General features: G+C 40.4%; 1 protein-coding gene across 1 annotated transcript in view; it reads right to left on the reverse strand.

Annotated features, from left to right (window-relative positions):
- The window catches only part of ush2a (Usher syndrome 2A (autosomal recessive, mild)), a 195,365-nt gene that overhangs the window by 10,071 nt on the left and 160,334 nt on the right, over positions 1–24,960 (reverse strand). The window contains exons 71-84 of the mRNA XM_017303876.1: positions 23,874–24,032; positions 23,439–23,601; positions 20,988–21,205; positions 20,766–20,902; positions 9,088–9,169; positions 8,851–8,996; positions 7,557–7,898; positions 6,678–7,039; positions 6,198–6,567; positions 5,699–5,980; positions 5,442–5,611; positions 4,525–4,852; positions 295–504; positions 92–184 (exon numbers count right to left, since the gene is read on the reverse strand). Coding sequence (XP_017159365.1) covers positions 92–184; positions 295–504; positions 4,525–4,852; positions 5,442–5,611; positions 5,699–5,980; positions 6,198–6,567; positions 6,678–7,039; positions 7,557–7,898; positions 8,851–8,996; positions 9,088–9,169; positions 20,766–20,902; positions 20,988–21,205; positions 23,439–23,601; positions 23,874–24,032 — 3,062 coding nt within the window. The remainder of the gene's footprint in view (positions 1–91; positions 185–294; positions 505–4,524; positions 4,853–5,441; positions 5,612–5,698; positions 5,981–6,197; positions 6,568–6,677; positions 7,040–7,556; positions 7,899–8,850; positions 8,997–9,087; positions 9,170–20,765; positions 20,903–20,987; positions 21,206–23,438; positions 23,602–23,873; positions 24,033–24,960) is intronic.

The following is a 24,960-nucleotide window of genomic DNA, read 5'->3' on the forward strand; positions in this document are numbered from 1 at the left end:
AATAAAAAGTAAAAAAAAAATTTAATTTATTCGATTCATCCATGTATATTAACTTTTTTTCTTCAAGTAGGATAATATTTATAATTTTTACCTGATAACAGGTGCAAGCCTCAATTCCCACCCAATACTGAGTGTGAGGACTTAAACCATGGAGTGTCTGTTGATGGGATGTGCCTTCTGAGAGCTGCAGGAAAAGAAAAGCAGCAGGTAGAGTATTTTTATTTTTAATAATGAAGATTGTTGTTTGTGAAAGAGAAAGACTCTAACAAGTGAAAGGTTTTATCCAGTAGCTACCAGAGWTGTGATGTTGGTGCGGTCCAATGAGAACACTCTGAAGAGGCTCACGATCCCGTTGGGCTGAGCAGGAGGGTGGATGTTCACGACTGCTGAGGTTGCTGAAACATCCAGGAAAATGGGCAACCCGACACCCTGAGGCGGGGCAGGCCCAGTTCTCCCACTGACCCATGGACTGGAATCATAACCAGCTGAATTTACAGCCCACACCTGTTGGTCACAAACCACGTGATCGCTCAGTAATGTGATCAAACCAGATGGAAAAAAAGAGAGGTAATATGCGATACTAGCTACCGCCCAACCCTATCGTTGGCATTTAAAATACACTTTATGAAGTCTTACCGGGGAAGGCTTCTGTTAATTAACCAACATCCACCTGACCAACAGACGAGCTCGAGTCAATTCGACGGACCATCCATCAAAACTACCATCAGCAGTGAGAGCAAAACCTTTTCACCATGCAGCCCAATACTAACATATCTGCATGACAATTACTTTTCACCTTCATCAAGGAGTTATTCACACACATACACAGTAATCTTATTTGTGTGCTTGTGTTGGGTATAATTAGAGGGTGTACACAGCGCAGGGTCAGGCGGGGTGGAGATTTGCATGTGTAAGTCATCTGTAGCCTGTCAGAAGTAGTGCAGAAGGCAGATGGATGGCTTTGAGCTTTAGTGTTGAGAGTGTGTGCATGTGCGCACGGTTTGTTGTTTGTGGCTATGAAGGCGAGATTTGCGAGTGTATGCATACGCTCGCGTGTGTGTTAAGAGTTGAATTAACCTCAATAATAGTCAATTAGGCCGTAATCAATCAGACTGATTGATCTAAGTGACAGCACAGATGGACTGAGGAGGGAGAGGGGAAAGAAGAGCAGAAGATGGAGAGACTTGAGATGGGGAGGAGGAGGGAAGGATGAAAATATGCAAACAGGATACAAGTTGTGAAACCAGAGTGATAGCCTATTAGCTTTAAGGGATTCCAATGTGTGCATTTGAAAATGTATTTTCCATTTAAATTTTTAATTTGAAAAGGCCAAATGATCTCCAAAAGCAACATGTCCCATGCCAGAGTAATTTGAGATGAGAAAGACACTTACTGATACTGTATATGTCGATCTGGAAAGTGTTACAGAGTAGTTTCTGAAACTTTGAGATTCAGGTGAACTACAGTGGAAGCCATTATTCACAGTTAGAAAAAACATGGAACAGTGGTGAACCTTTAAATGAGGARCAGGTCTACCAGACTATTCCAAGAATGAACTGACAATTCATCAAAGAGGTCACAAAAAACACATGTCAATATCTCAAGCATTCGCCTYATTTAAGGTCAGTTTTCATAGTTCAACAATAAGAAAGACAGAAATACACACAGTGTAGATCTTAACAATCACTTTTTAAAGAAATAYATTATTTACATCAACAGMGTAAAGAKGCTTTTTWTWWWWTWAWYCMWWWTKGSYKKTTWRKTTWAARKYKSMRRAAWWAWTTWMYWARGSYTTYTTKKTYYTTKKKSMAAAWWRGGGRGGGGACAACACTGAGATTTTAGTCACATACTGAATAAATATTTTGATGCTATGATGTTCATGGTGAAAGTGATCAAAACTGTTCATGTTTATAGTTTTTCCTGAAAGAACCTAAGCATGTTTTCATCTGAAACTTGAAGATAACAGAAAGATTAATCTTCAATTAAATTTTTCTAGATTTTTTTTTCTAACAATTTAAAAGTTTAGGAAATAGTTCTCAAATTACTATGGACTGGTGAACTTATGTAGAGTTTTTCCAGTAATGTCGACCACTCAAAGCACCTTACACTAAAGACACATGCACACATATTAATGCACCTTAGGGTTCAGTACCAATTGCCCAGACATGTGGCAACAGGGGGCTGGAATTTAACCAACAACCTTACAATTTAAAGACAAYTGCTTTGCCCMCTGAGCACAACATCAGATGAAAAGTGTAGTGCATTGCAAACCTATTTCATATTTTGTCAGAAGGAAAGTCAGAAGAATAGTAAACTGCTTTCAACAAATGTAAATCTGAAATGTTTWGCATGCTTTTTTATTCAGCCRCTGAGTCAAAATTGCGACTGTAAGTCTATCAGGAAATGTCTCCACCAGTTTTGCACATCCAGAAACAGCAGTTTTCTCCATTCTCTGTTCACAAATAGCTTAGGATCAGTCGGAGTTCAGGTCTGGATCTTGACTGGACCTTTCTAACACATGAAAGTGCTGATTTATGCCACACCATTGCTGCTCTGGGTTAAATGTTTGTCATCGCTGTCAGCTAAAAAAATCAATGTCCACCAAGTCAGAAGTCTTGTTTTCCTGCTGTACGTATCCCTGAGCATGACGTTGCCACTGCTGTGTTTCATAATGGTCTCGTCTGACCAAAAGTTATATTTTCAGAATTAAATGAGAGAATGAATTCATACATATTTTTTCTTTCTGTGAGCAGTTAGTTCTTGTCTGTGAAGTTCAATGTTAAACTCATCTACCACCATAACCATTATTGTAATTACTCATTTAGAAAAACACATGCATATCTCACTGCACATACAATGTAATATCCAAGTTGCGTCTTTTTTCCACTTAACTTGAATGAACTCAYCAGTGTGGATTCATAAAGAAACAAAACTGGTTAAGAATGACACATCTTTACCCAGCAACATCTATGTTCTTCTCCATAGCAACAAAGTTACGACTTACGACTTCGAGTGATGATAAAAAGTTTGTGCCACATAGTCAGAACAGGGAATGAATGTTCAAATTTAAAGTCAGCCCACATCACCTCGCCCTTGATCCAGTGTTAAAAAGGTACTGCTCATGCCTTCGTCCTTATATCATCTACAAACTTTTTACTGCCTTTTCTCCACTCTTGTCTTCTTGCCTCCTATTGGGCCATGATTTGGCTTGTTAGACACAAAATAAAAATATATCCTGCAAGCTGCCACGGCAGCAAAAGAGCCGCCATGGCAACAAACGACTTCAGTACACTTCCAGGCAGGATTTGAGCATTTTTATTGGATGGCGGGACAGCAKGCTTGGTTTTAGTGCTCTGATAGGCCGACACAATAACTTGGCGGGTGCATCTACTTGGGGTGAAGGGGCTAAGTTGTGTGAAAGTGGGCAGTAATTAAAAGCACRCATAAAGCTGTCAATAGGAGCTTATGACCCAGTGTAATTAGCCTAATATGATTTCTCTCTGCGAGCTGTGGTGTGCTACACTGAACTGACTCGTCCTTGTGTACGCTTGAAGCACATGCAGWGAAAGTGCAGCGGCCAGATATCAACACAGAATTAAAAACAGGTGGATGGGTGAGYGAACAGCTAGATACGCTAATGCAAAGAAAACAGATAAAGAGACAGAAAACAGAAGAGAGATAAAGTGGTTGGACGAAAACTTTTTGGTAGAAAATTAGTTTCCTGATGCTCACTATGACAGAGCACAACTCTATATGATCATCACCAACTTACACATAGCATGTCKTCCACTTCAATCCCCCCTCCACGGCCAAATTCTCCAGGGACATGTAGCGGTCACCATTAAAAGGTCTTTCCAATACGAGCTCTGTTACCAAGCAGGCTAACCGTTAATTCGATTGGCTGGCTGGTAATCAGGAAGTGGGGTGCTCAGAGGGCCCGGTGATTAATGGCTCCGTTGCCCGCTCGTCATCTCCCAAAGCTCCTCCTTCACTCCCTCCTCATGTCATAAATTAGAAGTCTCGTAAATAAAGACGGCACCACAATCAGGCAAACTCAATCAATTACATCCGTTCTCTGGCCTCGGCTCATACGTCTGACAGGCAGGAATGCTAATGTTATTGTTGCTTCCAAAGGGCTAACCTGTCAATTAGTGTGCCAATGCACAAGCACAACAGCATGATTATGGACTGCTCCATTTAACACCTGTCTGATTAGTTATGTGAATGTGTGTTAGTGTGTTTGTGATTGTTGGGGATAATAGGTGCTGGGTAATATGGTGCTGTAGCATGATGTTATTGTATTTAGGACAAGGTGTTTAAAATAAATCTTAGTGCAAAACCTCACAGTCCTGTCTAAAATAACACTGAATTTACTCTGTTTTCTGCCRAACAGTGTTTAYGTTTCTGCTGTAGTCTGTATTTTTAGGGATGTCTAACCTGGACCCAACTATCCACATAARAGAGTTTAGGTTAATTACTTTTCTTTTACAGATAAAACTTCTCAAAATACGCCKTTCATCTTACCTGGTACTGGTATGTTGTGTAAGGCTGGAGTCCGCCATCTTTGAATGATGTGGAGACATTCCTGTAAACAACTGTTGCTAAACTCGTCTCGTCTGTTTCCGAGGAATCCTGCCTGCGATGCACCTCGTAATGTAGGATCCTGCCGTTTGACTGACCCGGGGGAGACCAGGTGAGAAGAAAGCTTGTCTGCAGGCCGGTACGGGGGTCAGAGGTGAGATCTAAGAGTGGCGCCGGCTGGCCAGCAGGGGGAGCCTCCAGTGTGAGTACGGAGGACCAGTCACTGRAGGAGCAGCCCAGCTCTGTGCAAGCCTCTAYCCTCACTTCATACCTACAGAGATTAAAAAAATTTTGTTTTAAGAGAAGGAATGTACATGGGAAATTTCTTTAAAAGAAATATGTCCAATAATAGACTAAATCAGACAAATGTAAAGAAAAATGCTTTTTCTTGACTTGTCTCYGATATGTGAAACCCACCTTGCAAACTTTTCCACATTTGTAGCATTATACCCACAAATGAGGGATGTTATGTGGCCAGCACAAAGTAGTGCACAAATGTGAAGCAGTTTGAAAATGATACATCAGAATAAGTGTGTAAATCTGTCTTTTATGTGATTTCCTCTTCTTCCCTGATAACAAAGGTAAAAAAGTCTTTCTGTCTGTGAAAATGATTGAATGGTCAAGCTGAACAAACCAGGACTCTTGCTATTAACCATCATTGTCCAGGCCCAAGATCTTGCCATTTATGGGACAGAAAAAATTCAAGGGGTAGGCCCAAAAATTTTCGCCTGCACAAAGCCTGTGTGGAGAAAGGCTGCGCATTTGAACAAAGGTCCTTGACTGAAATTAAAGYCCTGACGTCATATGTCAGAGACAGGAAGAAAAAGTGGAATCACTGACTGAAATCCACTCAGACTGACCTGTGGTAGGGACCCAACCCAGGCAGGATGATTCGTTTGTCAGAAAAGGCGCTGTCCTCTGGAGTGAAGACAGAACTGGTGACGTTAAGATGGACCGGATCTCTCAGATACACGGCGTAGCTCACAATGTCTCCGTTAGGACGAGCGGGGGTCTGCCACTCTACTGCGACCTGGTAAGAAATACAACAAAACAGCGTCAAAAATGTTCAAACTTCTAGAGCTCTTGATTTGGAGTCGTTTAAAAAAGATYGACACACCTGGGTTGCCTCCAGTGATGTCAATGCTGGGAAACCTACACCAGACGGGGCTGATTGATGAGTCTTTGCTGTGGCTACTTCGCTGCTGACAGCTCCTTTGCTATTGTTGGCTCTGACAACATAGCTGTACTCCATACTTGGCATGAGAGTGAAGTCATGATAATGGGTGTCTCTGCCGATGTAGATAACTTCACCATCTCTGCGCAGCTCGTAACCAGTGATGATCCCATTAGGACGATCGGGGGGTCTCCAGGTGATCTCAACTGACTCTGGGCCAGTAACCTGATATGTATTTGAARAAAAATACATCAAAYAGGGTYGAAAARTAATAATTAAATAACAAGAAAACATAAAAAGTTMTTTACATTGCACAAAAGAACTAATTCACAATTGAATACTATGTTTATTCTTTTTTCTTGTACAGATTTTCAATGATTTTTCAATGATTCACTGACTAAAAAATTGGTTTCAACTTCAAGTTAGAGATTTTAAAAAGCACCTTAAGAGTTGGGGCAGCCAGGTGAGTCGGGGGAGCTTCCTCAGTAACTACGGTTTTTGTGCTGCTGGCGGTGCAGCCGCCTCTGGTACATGCCAACAGAACCAGCTGATAGSKCGTATGAGGCTGCAGGTATGACAGTGCTGCATTGAGGTCTCTTCCACGATACGCCTCTTTGTTGTTCAGTTTCAGCACATATTCTGTCACCTGTCCGTTCTGCATCAGAGGTTTACTCCATGAAACGTTTATATGATGAGAGGTTATGGTGTCTAYGGTGGGGCGCTCCACCGTCTCGGGTGGGGCCTCTAGGGTTGTGATTTTGGTCTGGGGGCTGGTCGTACATCCCTCCGAGGTGCAGGCTGTCACTGAATAGCTATGAGAGAATCAATTCAAGTTTTTTGTTTATTTTTCTTGGCTTATTTTATACTAAATCTGCACATATGAGGAAAGAKGCAWTAACRGAAACAAAAAAACACTTAATACCTGTATGTTGAAAATGGGTGCAGGTCTTCGTCTGTGTAGGTCAGGACAGTCGGATCGAAACTGAACTTGAAGTTGAYATYATTTCTCTGTATCCTGTAGGACTGCAGAACCCCGTTTGGCTCCAACGGAGGAGTCCAGGACACCACCACCTCACTGGGCCGACCACGGACGTGCCTCACTGTCGGAGAGGCTAGACCACGAGGAGGGGCTTGTCTGGTTGTTACAGTGACCCAGGGGCTGCAGGCATGTCCCGCTGGGTTGTGAGTGCAGACACTGAACTCGTACTGGGTCCAGGGACGTAACCCAGTTACTGTGTAGGAGAGAGCCCCAGCTTCCTGTGGGGACAATCCTGTGAAGAGCACCTGTAGGAGACATGATTGACGATAAAGGTAGGCGCTTCAGTTAAGAATTAAATTCTATTTGGAACAAAAATAAACTGTGCAAAATYATRTGTTCTTCTAGATGGAACTGCATTGTTATTAACTGTGAGAGTTAAATCAAAACCTTGAGACATTCCTCCAGGATAACTTCCAAGTTGAATGAATGCTGCTAGTCTTGTCACCATGACCAATTTTACTGACTGATAAAATGTCCTAATAATTATTGAGAGGAACAACAATATTGTTGTTTTGAGACAAATTTCAAGCAAAAATTTTGATAATGGCTTAATAATGAAAGTCACTTTTCTCAAAACTAAATAAACATTAATTTTAGAACACCAACAACCAAATAAAACAGAAAGTAGACCATCGAAACCATGAATAAAACAGATCACAAAATATTAATCATGAGAATGAAGATAATCTAGCTAATTTAAATTCATCATGCCATTAATTGACTAATTGCATGATACTTAAATTCAACCAGTATTTCTTCTACCTTTCCTCCATCAGTATCCTCTTCATTATTTCGTAGCTTTCCCCTCTCCTCCAAACTCCTTCCAAGCAGAGAATATTCTCCAATTGGCCCATTGGGTTGTGACGGAGGATCCCAGGTGAGCGACACCTGATCAGCGCCGACAGATAGAGGCCGAGGGGGCAGCTGGGAAGCCGGAGGGGCAGCTGCAGTGGTGATGTGCTGAGGAGAGCTGAGCGTGCAGCCTGCTGCAGTACAGGCTTCAAGAGTCAGAGAGTAAACAGTCCAAGGCTCCAAACGACGGAACAAGAAACTCCTCGAAAGCCCGCTGAACTCCAGGTTCTCCTCACTGTACAGATTGTACATCTGGATGGACGGATATGGGAAAGAAAACAGAGACTTTGCAGATGGGACACTGTACAGACAAAGTTTTGTATGAGTTTTTTCTACCATTCACTATGTGTGTTTGTAGTATTGCTAAAGTACTTGCAGATTTAATAAAAACATGTCAAAACTCGCAGCTGTAATAAACAACAAAGGAGAACTGATACAGCATCTAAATGTTGATGCTATGATGACCTCAACACTACTTTTAGTCTGTGATTTTGTCTCACATGGGATAGTTAAAATAATCCATATTTCAATATATAAATATAAATAAACTGCTTAAAGGTACTTCCTACAACATGAACTGTTTCACACACATCCTCACAGCTGATGGTGAAAATTTAAAACTCCACTAATTTGGGAAGAATATCCAGAGGTGAGAGTTTGTAACCCTCTTTTGAAAAAAATTTAAATGTAAAAGAGCAACAAACAGTTAAAGTCACAGGACGCCAATAAGTCCTGGTGTTGTGCTACAGACTGGGGACTAGAAAAAACTCGACCATCTTAAAGACAGACTCGCTATGGACCAGCTCCTGAAAAAACTTTGTGTAGCCCAGATACATGCATACACAGTGAAACAATGTTCCAACTAACTGTGCAACTGGATCCAAGGCACAGACTTCTATAAAGATAATGACACTTTGTTTTATCTGTTTTGCTATGCATTTTTTTCTTTCTAAATTGATGGTTATGTGGCGTTCCACAGACCCTCTCGCAGTCCAGAAACAGGCTAATTGTTTTCTCTAATTTGTTGTGAAGTGTGAGTGTGTGCATGCACGTTATTTCTCCTGCGTTGCTCTACGAGTGACTGGCGACCCGCCCAGGGCGTACCCCGCCCCTCGCCCAATCACTGCTGCAGATAGGCACCAAACCCTCCCACCCCCGACTTCCAAATTTGAGTGTCACGATAACCCTGGTCTTGGTTCTGTACCGTGATGACTCCATTTGGAGCCTGTGGCTCGTCCCAGCTGAGCAGCAACGCTCTGCCCTCCTCTCTCTGCTCCACTGTCAAGTTCCCCAGGCCAGTCGGCGAAGCTTCCACGGTCTGGACCTCCACCCACGGGCTGGAAACGCTGCCTGAAGTGGGGTAAAAACAATCAGACTCCCTCACAGTTATCTCACTATTCACTCCGAATATTTAAAATGTGCTTCTCAGCTTCCAAACTACCTGCTCCATTCACAGCTTCCACACGAAGACTGTACTGACTGAATGGGTCAAGACCAAAGACTGCTGCCTCCAACACTGAACCCTGAGAGACAGAAAACAAGTTACAGAACCTTTATTGTCAAACTTTGGTAACTGCTGACTTTAGTGGCACTCGGAACAAAGTTTTGGTACAATGTTTTTTAAAGTAAAGGCTAAAAGTAACTGGAATGTTGAGCGACTAAGCATCAAAGATTAGTGGTGAAAGCACATTGACCAGCGATTTTTGCTGTGCTTAAACCCAAAACTTTATTTCATTTTATTTGACTAAGGTATGTTTACACACAAGTCAACCATTTTGGATCCTGATGTTGGAGAACGTAGAAAGGCTGCATTGTCTCAGTTGAAATTCAAACTTGAAACTTGAACATTTTAAATTTTCAGTAAAAATAGAGGGCATAACTAAAATGCTAAATTTAACCAATCATGCAGTGCCAACTGATTTTCATTAGTACTTATGACATTGTAAAACACAAACAAAATTCAAGTCTTATTTTTGACACGTCCATTATTATGGTCATATTCAGAAAAGTCACTATTTAAATAATTTTCAGTTGTTATAAATGGCATATATATGGAAAGATGGCTTTAAGACAAGAATAAATGCGGAAGAGTGAAAAGACAACAGAGGAAAGCTGATGAAGTGGGACGAATGCCAACCTGACAGGCAGCCAGAGGAATTTAGTTACTGTTCACACAAATCCTGTGTGAATGAAACCAGAGTATCAACCATTAAAAGAGGAATGAAAAGGAAGAATGGAAACTAAGATGACATAACAGGGGATTTGTGATATCAGTGTTTCAACATCCAGACTGCCATGGTCAAGTAAGGAACACATGCCTTAGTGGCAGAGAGAAACGTAGCAGGCAAACGGCTGTCCCTGGTGGGAGAACTCAAAGCTTCCAGATTAAGTATTTATGTCACACATGCACCATTTCATATCATATACACAAACACACACAAAACCAGGGTGTGTGCCAGTAGCTTTAGGCAATGGGACCCATCCCAACACCCTGGCAGATGCAGGAAAAGTGTGTATGCGTGCGTGATACAGTGAAAACACCATTTACTAATTGATAAGAGACACACTGTTGTTTCAAAAGGCCCTGGCGTGCGATGACATGGAAGTCTGGGAGCACCAGGCTCCAGGATGTAGCATTTATACGCGGTCTTTGTGTTTGCTTTTAACTGGGAGCTCTGAAGCAGCCATGAGAGTGATATCTCTGCGTTTGTGTGAATGCAGAACACAGGAGGGTATGCTTCTTTCAAGTGTTGAGTCTGCAGATCAAATTTTGCTTGCACATAACAGAGCATATGTAAAGAGATTAACTGGTAACCCACTTCAATGCAGCTGCAGCAGGATCAAAAAGGCTCAAATTTTCACTGAATCAAATGAAATCCCCGACAAATCACCGTGGCGTGGCACCAAGGCTGAACTGTCTGAACAACAACCAGAACGCGTGTACTCACTATATTCATGTCTGGAAGCCAGCATATTTTTCATTCACAGTAAAACGGGATTAATAAGCCCCTAGACACCTAGACACAAGCTAAATCCTTCTGCAAATCACAGCACTTCTCACTGAAAGAGGGAGGGAGAGCCACAATGAGACAGGGAGGGGTGAGAGAGCGGGGAAAGAGAGAAAGAGGAGGATGTAGCGGAAAAAAAGGTAAAAAAAATACTTTCTTTTAAGGTAACACATGGAAGGCAATTAGGAAAGATTGATAAGAAACAGTAAGATGTGGGTTAGCTAATAACCGATGAAGTAAATAAAAAARGAAGAGGAGGAGGGGAAACTGAGTTAAGTAAAGAAAGAGTGGAGGAGGCTAAAGCTGCAGAGAAAAAAAAGATAGATGTGGCAAAAGGGGGAGACAGATTAAGTGAGCCAGAATGAGAGATCTCTCTACCTTAAAAGCCAGTGAAATATGTGAGGCATGTGGCCTATAAAGCGGTTAACATATGCACATTGTCAATAGCAGCATCTGGCGCTGGCAGATTTTATAGGAGCGTGGAGACTCTGCTACATGCCTCTAGATGGCAATACATTCAAACACTTTATCACTGAAACACACCGCATTAACAGGCTGCACACACACACAACAATCAAGGACTGACCGTGAAATTCACACACACACACACAAGCAGGTGGACAGACTGTTATTAAATGGTGCTGAAATACATAACTATTCCACTGCATTAACAGCTCCCACAATAACTACTTTACTGTGATACATGCACACTCAGTTCATACTGACAGAATATGTAACGAAACCAAGGAGTTGGTGAATTTGTTGGTAACAAGCAAAAATAAATCTGCAAAAAATAAATGAATAAAAAGGAGAAAAAAAAAATATTTTAACTTAACTAGGTTAAACCAAACTTAACCAGTGGGAGGAACGACCTTCTGTCTTTACAGTTTCTGTCAGGTTTAACATATTCAGACTTAAATTTCTGAATAAAGTGACTGAGTTTTGAGTTTTCTTAGTTTTGTTTTTCTGGTTTTTGGATTGTTCCCAGAGCCTTCACAAGATTATACAGGGTCCTAAACAGGATTTGATTTGAGGAACTCAACTACCTAAAATTGATCACCTTTGTATCTTTTCTCCATTATTAGATCAAATAATAATTCAATAAACTGAATTATTTCAGTTGATTGAAACTGAACTAATTCAGTTTCAATAAAACTGAATTATTTTCAGTTTTATTGTTAAAACTGAAAATAATTACTTTAGCCTACAGCATGTGACTCACWTCACATGATACACGTGTGTGTTAAAAAATAGTCACACACTGATGTTTTATGCATTTAGTTTCTTTTGGTTAATAACAACTAAAATCTAATTTTAACTTTCTCAAAAAAAAGGGGGGGATATAATGTACAATCTATAAAAAGGATTTCCAAATCAAAAATTTTAGGTGGCTAAAACTATGTCCATGTAATGCAAAATCTTCAGAAGGTTGCGGCTATTCTTGATGCTTGTGCMCTGCTTTCCTTCACATTTTGTCCTTCCACTCAACTTTTCATTTACTTTCATTTACTCTGAACAACCAGCTTCTCTATTCTCCTTAAAAAATGTGTCAATGATTAATTAASTTCTGTCATAAGATCTGGCCATAAAATGACCACAACTTGACACGTTTGTTATAAAAATATGTGATTATGTATCATTCTGAAAAAACGCAGTTTGGATTTACATTATCTGTAACCCAGTCATCCAAACTATTKCAAATCCACTTCAAATAACAAATCTATCAAAAGTTTTACATTTTTAACTGAAATATATAGATTTTGAGATTCTAATTTACAGAGATGCATCTATGTATATACAGGTTCATTTATCATGATAAATAATGACATTAGGGGAATTTTAGAGCCCAAACATGAATACTGAYTTATTGGAGGACAACTGTTATCAAACAGAGATCCATTTGTTTGAGTGATGCTAATGAGACAATTATGTAAACTTTTTCAGTTGGTCTGTGCCTCGAGTCAATTCTGTTTGTACCAATCTATGGTTTACTAAACTAATAATCAGATCAATAAAAAAAGTTTATCTCTACAGCTGGCATTAAAGCTCTACCTGCTGTAGCTGTAAAAAACCCAAACTTTCATATATGTGTATATAAAAAAAAAGTCYATTCTGCGTTTTTCTGAGGGAAAAATAAATGGGCAGATTATGAAGATCACATTAGGAGTCGCAGAGTAAGATATGAAAGGAACGGGTTCTTGTCAACTCAAATTCAGTGAACTCCACCRTATGCATATGTGCGCCGATGATCAAAGTCACCAGTTAATCATACAAAATGCAACAGAGAGGAGCAAGAAGTGAAAAGAAACGGGGGGGAAATGATGGAGAGCGTAAATAAGAAAAAAAGARGACAAAGATATGGACAGAGAAGACAGGAAGAGGTCGTACTAATTTAGACATTAAAGCCTCATCAATCCAACCGAGTCCAACACAACTTTGAGCACTGAGTGCAAGAGAGCAATCTATTTAATTTTTCTTCTCATTCTGAGTCCATCAGACAGTTTGCACTTCTGCACAAAAAGCCTTTGCAGAARGAGCTCCTGCCTCCATGATGTGTCATCACGTTTTTGTGAATGCATTTGCATGTGTACTAACAGGTGTGCATCCGAACGCGTTTCGTTTTCCGACCGTCTGACTCTSGGATMCCTAAAACCGCATGTGTGCGGCTGACCRTTTGCGTGTGTTCTGATGTTCAGGTAGAGAGGCACAGTAAAGCCGGGGGGACAGTGTGTGATACTAATTAAGAATAACCATGTGTATTTGTCAAAAGAATTATGCTGATTATCTCACAAAGGCCCCGGCGCTGGGCCCCGCAGAGAGATGGAGACACAGAGCCAGACCAGCATTAGCATATGGCTACGCACATATCGCCCTGTGTCCATGTGAACGCAAACAGAAGCACTCTTTGTCTCTCGTCATATTTAACATGAGAACCAACAAATACACCAACAAATATGCATGAGGGRAAAAAAAAGTCTTGTACACATGTGAATGAGTCCCAGTTGGGTTTTTTTAACAGAAAATGCAAGACTGCACTGCTTAATCTTCATTTCCTTATGTTTTCTTTCATTAAATATGTTTTCACCAGTGTCTTTAGATTTAACAMATTTTGCTCAGTCCAGTTCTCCGTCTTTATAGTCCAGTCTATTAGTCCAAGCTGTGCCCTGAGCAGCCCTGTGAGAGCAGTAATTGTTTTCAGAGGTTTCTGAGGTGAGCCAGTGCGCCACATACTGATCCATCGCACCCCATGCCAAGCTCTAAAGCCAAATGTGTGTGTGTGTGTGTGTGTGTCTGCATATTTATATGTGCATACCTAATTCAATGCTGCTGGAACGATTGCCCTGTGTCTGTTTACAAATGCCCTGCATGGGTGTCCCTGCTAGTCAGTGTGCGTTAGACAAACCCTGACACATACAGCTATCCGTGCGATACACACACACACGCAGGCACACGACGACACACCCACGGACACACAGAGTGCCATTAGGCATGYGTTTTGTCTGTGGCCAGCACCGATGCAGAGAGGGACTGTAGGGGCTTGGAGCAGGCTTACCCGCTTCACACCGACATCTATGATTGGCTTTGGCGGCTCAAGACCCCAGGAGYAGCGAATTTGCTGTGCATATATCATGCCTTATGCACGGGTGTTCCTGTGCGTGATTTAGGCAAACAATAGTGGACATACGCTTAGAAACGATCCTCTGAAATTAAAATATCTGAGTGTTTGGTCTCCATTGATGCCCTATTTTTATCATTTGCATATAATAAATCCTTACTTAGCAAAGCAWCCGATTTCAAATAAATGACTGGTTGATTAAACCTAGCATTTGATTGTCTGCACAAAGAATTTACATAAATATAGTCTAAAAAGAAAAAAAGTTGATTACCAACTACAAATACAGCCACATTGAATCTGGGAACTAATGAAATAATTTGTAGGGACTTGAAAAGTATTAATACCGCTTCAAAATGTTCACATCTTGGCAAGGTTCAACTACAACAATGCTTTTCAACAGTGCTCACTGAATTACGCATCTGAAACAACTTCAAGATGRATGTAAACATCATAGATACTGGAGAAAAATCAGCTGATGCCCAAAAGGCGACCTGTAGCATCCCAATCACTGTACATYGTTAAAATGCAAGTCGGAGGGATGTCGATCCCAGCTTACACTACTTTATTCATGGGCTGCAGATGCATCAAAAGGTKATCCTATCAGGTGGGGGATGAAGATGAAACCATGGCGCACTTTTAAGCAWCCTTTTGCTACCATTTCACAACTACACATCACTTTGTGTCGGTTTATCACATAATATTCTCAATTTAAGGCATCRATGTTTGATGGTAGAACATGACAAAACTTGATCAACAGAGTAGTTCGGTGGTCTGATCACTTTTACAAGGCACCGTGTAAACAAAACTATGAACAACAACCCAAACTTTTTTTYGTTAGGACTAYACTAGTAATGTCTTTACCTGGCATTACTCTCTCCTCACCACCAGATACCAGAMATCTCACTGACTGTCCATTACAAGCACAAACCAATACATTCACATGCATGCTGTGAGGCAGATTACAGAGGCAGGGGGGCCTCTTCAAAACTAAGTAATGCCTACTATCAATCAAAACAAACAGAAGTCACTTATGCACAAGCACACCAAACAGCTTCTCCTCCAGAGTTGAATGGGCCCAGCGATCAGAAACACAATAACACTTTTTTTTAATCACTCTCTTTTACACTCACATTCACTCTGAGCCTTCATCTCAAGTGATGCCCATTTTATCACAGCTGCAGCATTAAACAGCCATTTAAACAAGTGGAGAGCACTACAGCGGATGGTGTGGCCTCTTCACGGACAGAGACACAATAACACACAACCTGTCATTACTGCAAGAAACTCCGCGTGTGAGAGRCAGYGAACAAGAGGASGGAGAGAGAGAGTAAGGTAGTGGCAGGAAAATAGGAAGTCACTTGACAGAGGGAAAAAGGAGAGGRAAGGAAGGGGGTAAACACGGTGGATGAGTGCAACATAAAAACTGTAATTTGATACAGAGGCAGACAGAAATGCTGTGTTGGATTCAAGGGGGAGAGATACTGGAAGGAGCGCTGAAAAAGACAAGGAGGCAGAGAGAAGATTTGCAGTAAGGAGAAGAGTTGCAGCCTGATTATTTGGCTGTTTATGCAGAGCAGTAAGAGCTCTCCAATCAGAGCTGGAGACCTCTAAATAAGGGGCCTCGTAGAGCGAGGGCCTGACAAATTCCACACAAGTCTTCTTATTTTATCATCCAGGCCTTTCTTTGTTTTTTTCCCCCCCCAACCTTTGTGAACTCAGTGGTGAATTTTGCCATCTTGTCCAATCTTTTATCTTCTTTACTCGTCAGAAAGTGTTTTTAAGAGGAAGGGTACAAGAAAAGTYTAAAAGCACAACAGCTTTTCATGAAATCTGCATCACAGGAACAGTTTTTGAAAAAATGTCTAACAAATATTAAATTTTCTAAAAAAAGTCCTAAAAGTCTGAGTTGAAGTTAAGAGTTTGATTTACTGTTTAGGTAAAAGAAAAAAAAAAAAAAAAAAAGAAAAATCATACTGCATTTTATTGAAGGCTGTTTTATTTAAGCATTCAGGATTATTTTGAGTTTACCTACTTAGAGAACGACCTTTGAGTTTGGGACAAAATATTTTTTATATAATTTATAYAAGAAAGATGAAACAAACAAAGGATGAAAGAAATGAAGGACAGAAGAAAGAAAAGAAGCTGGGATCAAAGAAAGGGATAAACYATAGAGAGGAAAGAAATGAAAGTACAAATAAAATGAGGGCAGACAGGATGAAGGAAAACAATGAAAACAGTAAGGAATGAATGTCAGAGGTAAAGAATGGTACAAAGGATGGAAGAAATGTTGGAAAGACAAACAGAAAGAAGCTSCAAGGATGGAAAGAAGTAAATACATAAGCAAACGCTGGTTATAGCAAAGTACAGCACAATCCTGRAAGAAAAACTTGAGACTCGACTGGTTCACCTTCCAACCCTGAAGGTTTAGGTCAGAACATATTCAGGTGTTTGAATGAGCCAATGAAACTCGGCCTCGATCTAATTGGAAATCTGTGGCAGGATATCGACTCTCTGGCTACTTTGCAAAGATTTATGAGGAAAYGTTCGGTCTCTAGATGTTCAACTSCGGCAGACAAACCCGGAAACCCTCGCAGCTGTAATTGGAAATATGGTTCTACGAGGTATTTACTGAGGGGGACGAATACATATGCAAACCACCGTTTTATGGGCTCCCACCACCATGTGTTAGTGACTTTTTTTCTTAATGACACATCATCCGTATAAAACTGTTCATGCTTAAATACACTGTTTAAGTGACACACAACTGCTCTAAAGCCTCATATTGGTTTTGAGGCTCAGTTCGCCGGCTGTCTCATGCTGTTTCACACTCTCTGACGGTTCCTTAATGGTAAACTAACAGATTGTAAACATGCTGCCAGCTCTTTCTCTCCCTGTGTCTTCCTCCCCTTTATCAATCAGTCCCCCTCTTTCTTTTTCAATTTTCACAACTTTTCTCTTCCTCTGCTTCCTTATCTCCACTCGCTTCAACGTTTCGTCTCCATCCCGATCCGTTCTTCCAGGCCCCTCCTCTCTCTCTTTCTCCCTCCCTCTCTTTAGCTTTTCCTGGTGTATTTTTTAAACAATGTGTCCTTCATGTACGGTTGGTTACGGGGCGTACAGAAGGACATCATTAGCGCTGGTGGTTAAGCTGTAATTTACACCATTACCGAGGTAGGGGCCATTTTTATTGCCTAGTAAATTTCAGCTCTGAAATATTTAGACCATATGGCTCAATTTGTGTAATAACCTTAATTTCCAAGCACCCTTCAGCTCCCTTCAGCGCCGGCTGTTGTTGGCGGATGGCAGAGTGGGGCGTGTGCGTGTGTGCGTGCGGTTTGGATCTGAAGCACTTACGCGCACTAATAAACACAGAAACGGCTTYGCAGAAACACAGATATGGCTTAAAATCTGCATGCAACACAAAATCCTTTACATTGCGCTTTCCACATGCTCGCAATGATTCGGTCGCTAAYACGCAGAAAACGTGCACGCATGTATGCATGGCAGCCGCAGATTAATAGGGTGTCAGCTTCTGTTTGGGTGAGGGAGCGTCAGGCGTCGGCCAGATGGTTCTCAGGGATGATGACTGTCAGGGGTCCTGCTCTGATCAATGGGATGTATTAATACGGCGTGCAAACACACACTGTTGCACATACACGCGCAAACAATAACGCTCTGCATGCACACGGGCACAGGCCTCAATATTGAGACATATGCATGCAGACAATGTAACAAACACACATTTAGACACACGTATGCCAACGGTCTCCTTCCACCAGTGATCCCAAGGGCCACAGAGGAACATCTGGAGGAGCCRAGGGAGGGAAGAGAGGACAGCAAAGTAAAGGAGGAACCARAAAGAGGAAGAAGGGTTTGATGACACAAAGAAGGAGAAAAAGACCCGATGGAAGAGAGGAGGAACAGAAAAAGGAGAAAGAGAGTAACTGCAGAGATAAGAGACAGTGGTGTGTGTGTATAAGAGGGGTTAAAATGGTGAAAAAGTGAAAAGATGGCAAAAATGGAGCGAGGAGAATGCAGATAATGGCAAAAAGGAAAAGAATAAGAAAGCGGGGAGGGAGAGAGATACTGATGAAGATGAATCATTTATAAAACATCTCGAAAGTTAAAAGACTTAAATACATGAGACTAAATAGAAAAGTGGGAAGAGAGAAGAATAAAAGATGAACCAAAGAAAAAATAAAAAATGATGTAAAGCTTGAAGGTGGAACCCCAAACAACAGTGAGAGCAAAATGGAAAACATGAATAAATGGATCAGATAAGAACTGATGTTTAGACAGTAAGAACGGAAGACTGAAAAACAAATGTCTAATCTTAGTTTGTGTGCTTGTTCAGATATCTTGTTTAGAACCATTTCTGTCCCTCTGAAGACCAATGGACCTTATGGAGACCAAAGCCTCCCCTAACCTCCTTGTTTAGGGTCAGGGGTGAGGCTTAAATGAAATGTGTGATTTAAGTTAGGGTAAAGGAAAATGTCTGGTTTAGGCATGAATGCAGATAGTAAAATGAAGGAAGTCCAAACAAAGTCCTAATATGGGTAGAAATACAAACTTGCGTGTGTGTGTGTGTGTGTGCGCGTGTGCGTATGTGCCAGGCAGCTCGTAGGGGTCTAGCAAACAGGCTGCCTGCGTTTCATACCCTCATTCCGTCTGATTGCCAAGACGACCCCATTAATCAGCCAAGCTGGCACAAAGCAGGGTTTCCAGCCCAGTCTAAGATCAACACACACACAAATATACACACACCAAATGGACACACACATATGTTCAAACAATACTTAAAGAGGGGAAATGTTGAGGAATAATAGGGGGGACACTAAGGGGAAAATGGAGCTGTGACTGTGAGTAAGATCACTAAACTGTGACCTTTCAGATGTTAGAAAAATTGTTGAAACGTCGAAGATGTGTAGATTTAAGTTATACTTTTTTTTTGCTGAAACAGCTTTATCTCAGAAATTGATGTGATTTCAATAAGTGGATAAAATAAAACCTTGTTAGAAAAATAATAGTTTTAGCAAAACCACCATTGGCACAATTGTTGAAATCTTTAAGAATACACTTTTGAAACAAGAGAAGTTCAAGTCCATATTTATCTTGCTACCAGGATCATAAGAGGGGTAAAATAATGCATAATGTATCGAGAGCACGGGTACCAGTAATAGTTTCTTTGTTTTACTTTGCTAACAAACATTTTGTCCAAGTAAGGCATTTTCTCCATCTTTTCCTTCATCTTTATCACGTATGCCTATAAATTTATCCTCATCTTTGTATTTAAAAACCCTTGTTTCCTTGATTCAAAAACTCTTTGTACCAATTTATCAGTTATTTTAAGACAAAGTCTCCATGAACAAGAGCTGCTCAGGGCTCAGCTGCTTGGCAACTTGGTTGTTTCTTCTACCTTCTTCGTATAATCTTGGGAAATGGAGTGAATGGTGCTGAAGGCTGCGCCGTGACAAATGACCACCACCAAAATGAGTCTATGCCATGTCAATGAGGCTCTCTCGCACACACAAACAGAGTGGCCCATATCAATGAGAAGGTGAAAGGTCTCCATTTACATCTTGTATTAATTATGAGTGACAAGCCAAAGGTCACCGAGGGAGAAGAGGCCACACGTATGGACAGAATATAGATCTATACTTCTACCTCTCGTCCCTCTCGGTCCCTTATCTATCATGGCTGTCTCGGCTCCCCTCTTGGTGATTCACTTTTCTTTTTAATCCTCCTYCTTCATTCTCCTCATACCTCATTCCTGGCAGTGTTTAATTTTCTAAACTTTTCTAACAATTTCGATAGTTTAACGTCTTAGCTTTGTCACATTAGAGCTGTTTAACCATCTTATTTCCATGTCTCATTTTAATATCTTCCCATCTAATTAAAATAAATCCCTCCTCTGTTTTCCAATTTCTAGATAGCCAGATGTTAGTAGAATTACACAGCAGAGTTTCAAGTATTAATACAGATGCACATTGTGTTGAGACGTTGCCAACTTTGGATGCCAAGAAGTACAATGGAGCTGTGCGTAAACCCAGCTGCCAACTCCTACTGAGTGTGGATGTCAGGTGTTAACAAAAATATATGTGCTAGAGTGAGTATGTCAGGGTATTTGCAGGTATACATGTGCATTTGATTGTTTCTAATTTACTTATTCGCTGTGGCAGAACATGGATCATGGCACAGAACTGAGGTAAGGACCCTGGAGAAAAGCAGGTGATGGGTTGTGTGTCTCTGAGTGTGTCTTCAGACCCCTCGCTGGCAAGCAGATGGCAAAAGCACCACAGGTAGAGTCTAAATTTCTTCACATGCATCGCAGATGACAATGACACACAGTCACTTAAACATTATATAATGTCTTCTTGCTGTTGACTTTTTTTTAATACAGAGACTTTATAAAGTTAGTGAAAACAGTGAGCATCTATATCAATAAATAAAACCTGATTTATTGCAAAAAAAAAGCTAAACACGGTGTGGATTTACCTTCACAGTGAGAGCTGTAACACTAGTTGAGTTGAGAGTTGGGTCCTGCTGGTGCTTCATGTAAACCAGTCTGTAATGGGAAATAGGACCGTTGGGCTGGTCTGGCTCCCTCCATTTCAGGTGGACTGAATATGCACCTACAAACACACAAAACATGTGTTACATGGACTAAATGCAAAAATATATAATTGAGCAACGATTAAATGATCAAACAAAACTTACCAGTGGGTCTGACAACAGGGGGCGCCAGTTCTTGTGGTTTCGCCTGTAATGTTTGGGCTAGAGCCCACTGACTCGCCACTGAGCCTTTGGAGTTGTGGGCGCGAACTTTGTACTGGAAGAAGCTGAAAGGCTGCAGGGCGGGACTCGCATCAACAAACTCCAGCGGCCCAGTGGACCAGATGAAAACCAGCAGCTCCTCTTCTGTTCCTAATGGTCGCCTGTGGTGACAAACAACATGGCTGTTCATTTTCTCCCGGTTCTCATCAACCGCAGACACTCAGATTTAAAGTTTTAACACRAAAGCAACTTTTAAGATCTATACTCAAATGACATGGCTGTAGTGTTATTAAGCTACTTTAACCATATGTGACAATCAGTCATAATTCAAACTGAAGGGTGAGTTCTTGACCCCTTGCCTTGAGCGATTTGTTTCACACATTTATAAAAGAATATGGAATTTTTTTTGCATTTCTCAAGGTTATGAGTTATTTAGGATGATAAATGTGGAGTAATTTGTCTGCATTCCAGTCTAAAGCTACCAGGGAAAAAAACTTTGAAGGAGTTCTTTGCTTCAGGTGAGAAGTTCCTGTTTTCTTTCGTTGAACCAAGTTGATCGATTTCCCAGCTTTTGATTTAAACTCAAGTGGAAATTGAACTAAAGTTACTAAATGCAACTTTCTCCATGCTGAGAATCTCTAAAGTGTAGAGGTTAAATTGCAATCTTTTAAAATCTCACATAAAAAARATAAATGATGTGATGCAAACAAAAACATTTAATGTCACTGAAACTCAACAGGTGAATCTCATCTTTTTGGATAAGGTTCTTCTGAGGATTAATGTTTTTTTTTTTTTGTCTCTGGCTGAGTCAAGGTTCGGACTTCTATACAAAATCTTTTGGAAAAAATGGGCTATTATTTTTTCTACAACACATTTTTCAGAGTAGACCATGAGTCAGCAATCATTACATTGTAAAGAGTCGTTTTTTTATTTTTTATTTTTATTTTTACCTCAGTTCCACTAATTAAAACATTTATAAAGCTTTAAAACCCATTTGGCTCCTTGGAAAAAAACATAAAAAGCATTGAAAAATACCTGCAATCGATATAAATAATAAATGTTTTCCCTGTTCCAGGTTTAAGAACAAAAGAACTACAGCTCTATTTATTGATAGAGAAAATATCGATCTATAAACACAGACAAATAACTTAGTTTGTGGTCTAATGACAACAAAATAAAGTCTTTCCCCCTTGGGGATGTCGTATGAAAGAACTCATGAAACTATAACTTTTCATTTCTTCACATGTCAAATTACTGATCAGTTTTTTAACCATGCTAGAGATAAGAGTCACTCTTTAGGGCCTAAACAGACACATCCAGCACTACACAAACAGTTTGCAGAGTCGACTTTGAATATTTGCATAAAACTGATACTCTGACAATCCCCATGTCAAGAGTTAGTTAGTCATGGAGCCATAAGTTCACTGTCTTCTCAAAAGGTTTCATGACTAATCGCATGAAAACCAGTTAGTGGCACTTCAAGATTTCTCCTTTCTGAACCTATCCTTGTATAATTTCAGGGTTTCTTTGATTCATTTTAAAGAAGCTCTGCATGTGCACATAACTGTGTGTCTGAGGGTTTATAACATTTATGTCCTCTAAACAGGTGAAAACAAAAAAGGTTATGAACACACACAAGTGGAATGTAATGAGAGATTCAACCCCCAAAGCTCATAAAATGTAAAAATATAACTTACTTTTACCACTTTTTATGGACTGTCAAAACAAATCAGTATTGTTTTTATCTCAACTCCAGCATATTATCAACTACACACTTCTGACTGTAAAGTAAAGCAGTTTACTTCAACTATGATGTTAAGCTTGTTAGTTTTCTAAAAGGATTTCAGCTTACTTTGATGCCCTTTTAACGCTGCGAAAATGAACACCCTTAGCTTCTGGGGGACTGAAATAAGAAATGTAGCATCACGTCTTAAACGTTGTGTTCCTGGCTGATGCAAGCATCCTGATACCTTGGTAAGACTGCTGCTCTTTGATTGCGGAGGCTTTCAGGTGTGTGTATCGCACAGAGAAAGCGAGACATTTTCCCATTTCGCCAAGTCCCTGTCTGCCTSAGTCGCAGGATTCCAGATGTGTCAGAGGGGGCGTGTGTGTGCCGCTATGCTAATGCTTGTTTCCTGAGGACTTAAAGGGCTTAGTCTGGTCTGACCCTGCATACAGATCACACACTCTTTGGTCAACAAGCAGACCGCGACCTTCAGCGTGCTTTGATATATATCTATGTATACACACATTCACACATACTGTGGAGACTGGTGAGAAAACTTTTACACGAGGAAACATTATTAAAACTTTATGCATGTGCATAAACACAAATTCTCCAGGATGAATTAAAATCATGGTAAAATAATGTCATTTTAACTTTATGTGTGTCACCTGTATATAKGGTAGGAGGTGATGAGTCCGTTGGGTTTTTCTGGAGGTGTCCAGTGGATCTCCAAAATACTAGGTCCAAGTGCTTTCACTGTGGGCGGCTGCAGAYCTTCTGGGATTTCCTCTAAAGTATGGATATAAACACCATCTCCAACTCCACACCCCTCTATTATGAGAAACAAAAAAAAAGAGATGAAATGTTATAACAACACAACTTACTAAGTTTACTCASATTCCATCAGATAATTTACAGTTTACGACCTCGTCTTTGAAATGATAAAGAAAAAACAACCCACTGCTGCATTATACTTTCACTTGAAAGGATTCCTGACTCGTCAGAGCAAAATGTTCTCTGTGGCTGATACGTATGCTAACTACTTTGTGTTAATACCTTCTTGTCTTTTTATTGTTTGCTGTTTTACAYGAAGATATACTTGCCGTTTTGACAGGCCTGCACTCTTATGTAGTATGTGGTGAAAGGCTCCAGGTCTGTCACAGTGAGGTGCAGGTTCTGGCCTGCATGACGACTCGTGGCACCACGACTTCCTGGATTCAACAGGACATTGTAGAAGACGGGCTGGCTGCTGTTCAGCTGAGCTGTGGAGTAAGACAGGATGTGATTACCTTCAGAAAGATTGTATTTTTTTTAACAGAAACAAACACCAAAGAAAACAATTCTAACCTCATCAGTTCAATAAGAAATAATCACCCCAAGCATTACTAAACAAACTGAATTTAAACAATCTATATGGTGGATGATTTCTGCTATGAATCTGAAGAAGATCGCCTGCRATCTCATTAAAGCTAAATGAAGCAGTGCTAAATGCAGACTCTTRGCAACCATAGCTGATTTCTTCTGAATTTTAAAGCTGATTTAAATGTTCCTTGAAGATCAATAAATTGAGAATTTAACAATCTAACTGAGAAGTCACTGAATGCTGGAGGAGCTACTTCCTGTGTTTTGTTCTTCTTAGAAAGATGACAGGAGTGATGTATTTACTTTCTGACACAACAACCATAAAACAGCTGAATTTTGCCATTAATTAATTATTAAGCCTAGTTATGAAGCTATACGGTTCAGTAAATAATCTCAGAGTAGCAAGTAAAAGGAATCATGTCATTCTGATTAACACATTACAATCAGCTGTTTCACCCACCATGATACAAAATAAACATCACAACCTGACTTTAAAAGTGGCTGAACATAAACATGTGTGTTCATATGTTCATATTTTATTCCCTCTAAAGTTTAATTATGTCTGTAATATATAATATCTTTACGCTGTGAGCCAGAAAAAGTCAAAATTTTCTTATTTGGACCCAGTCATGGTTATCRTAACTGATTTTGATTGTTGTGTTTTTGTCTCTTTCCTCTCAGCCCTGATCAAGTCGAGCCACATTGATGACATCCTTGGGCTTCAGCTAATTGTCTTCTTGGTGGTAGATGGGRTGCGGTAAGAACAAGAGTCTGCTAGCAAATGTYATAGCACTTYATGTTTCTCTCTGCTGAAAAGCATCTCCACAA

Source organism: Poecilia reticulata, linkage group LG3 (assembly GCF_000633615.1).
Source record: "Poecilia reticulata strain Guanapo linkage group LG3, Guppy_female_1.0+MT, whole genome shotgun sequence".
Lineage (NCBI taxonomy): Eukaryota > Metazoa > Chordata > Actinopteri > Cyprinodontiformes > Poeciliidae > Poecilia > Poecilia reticulata.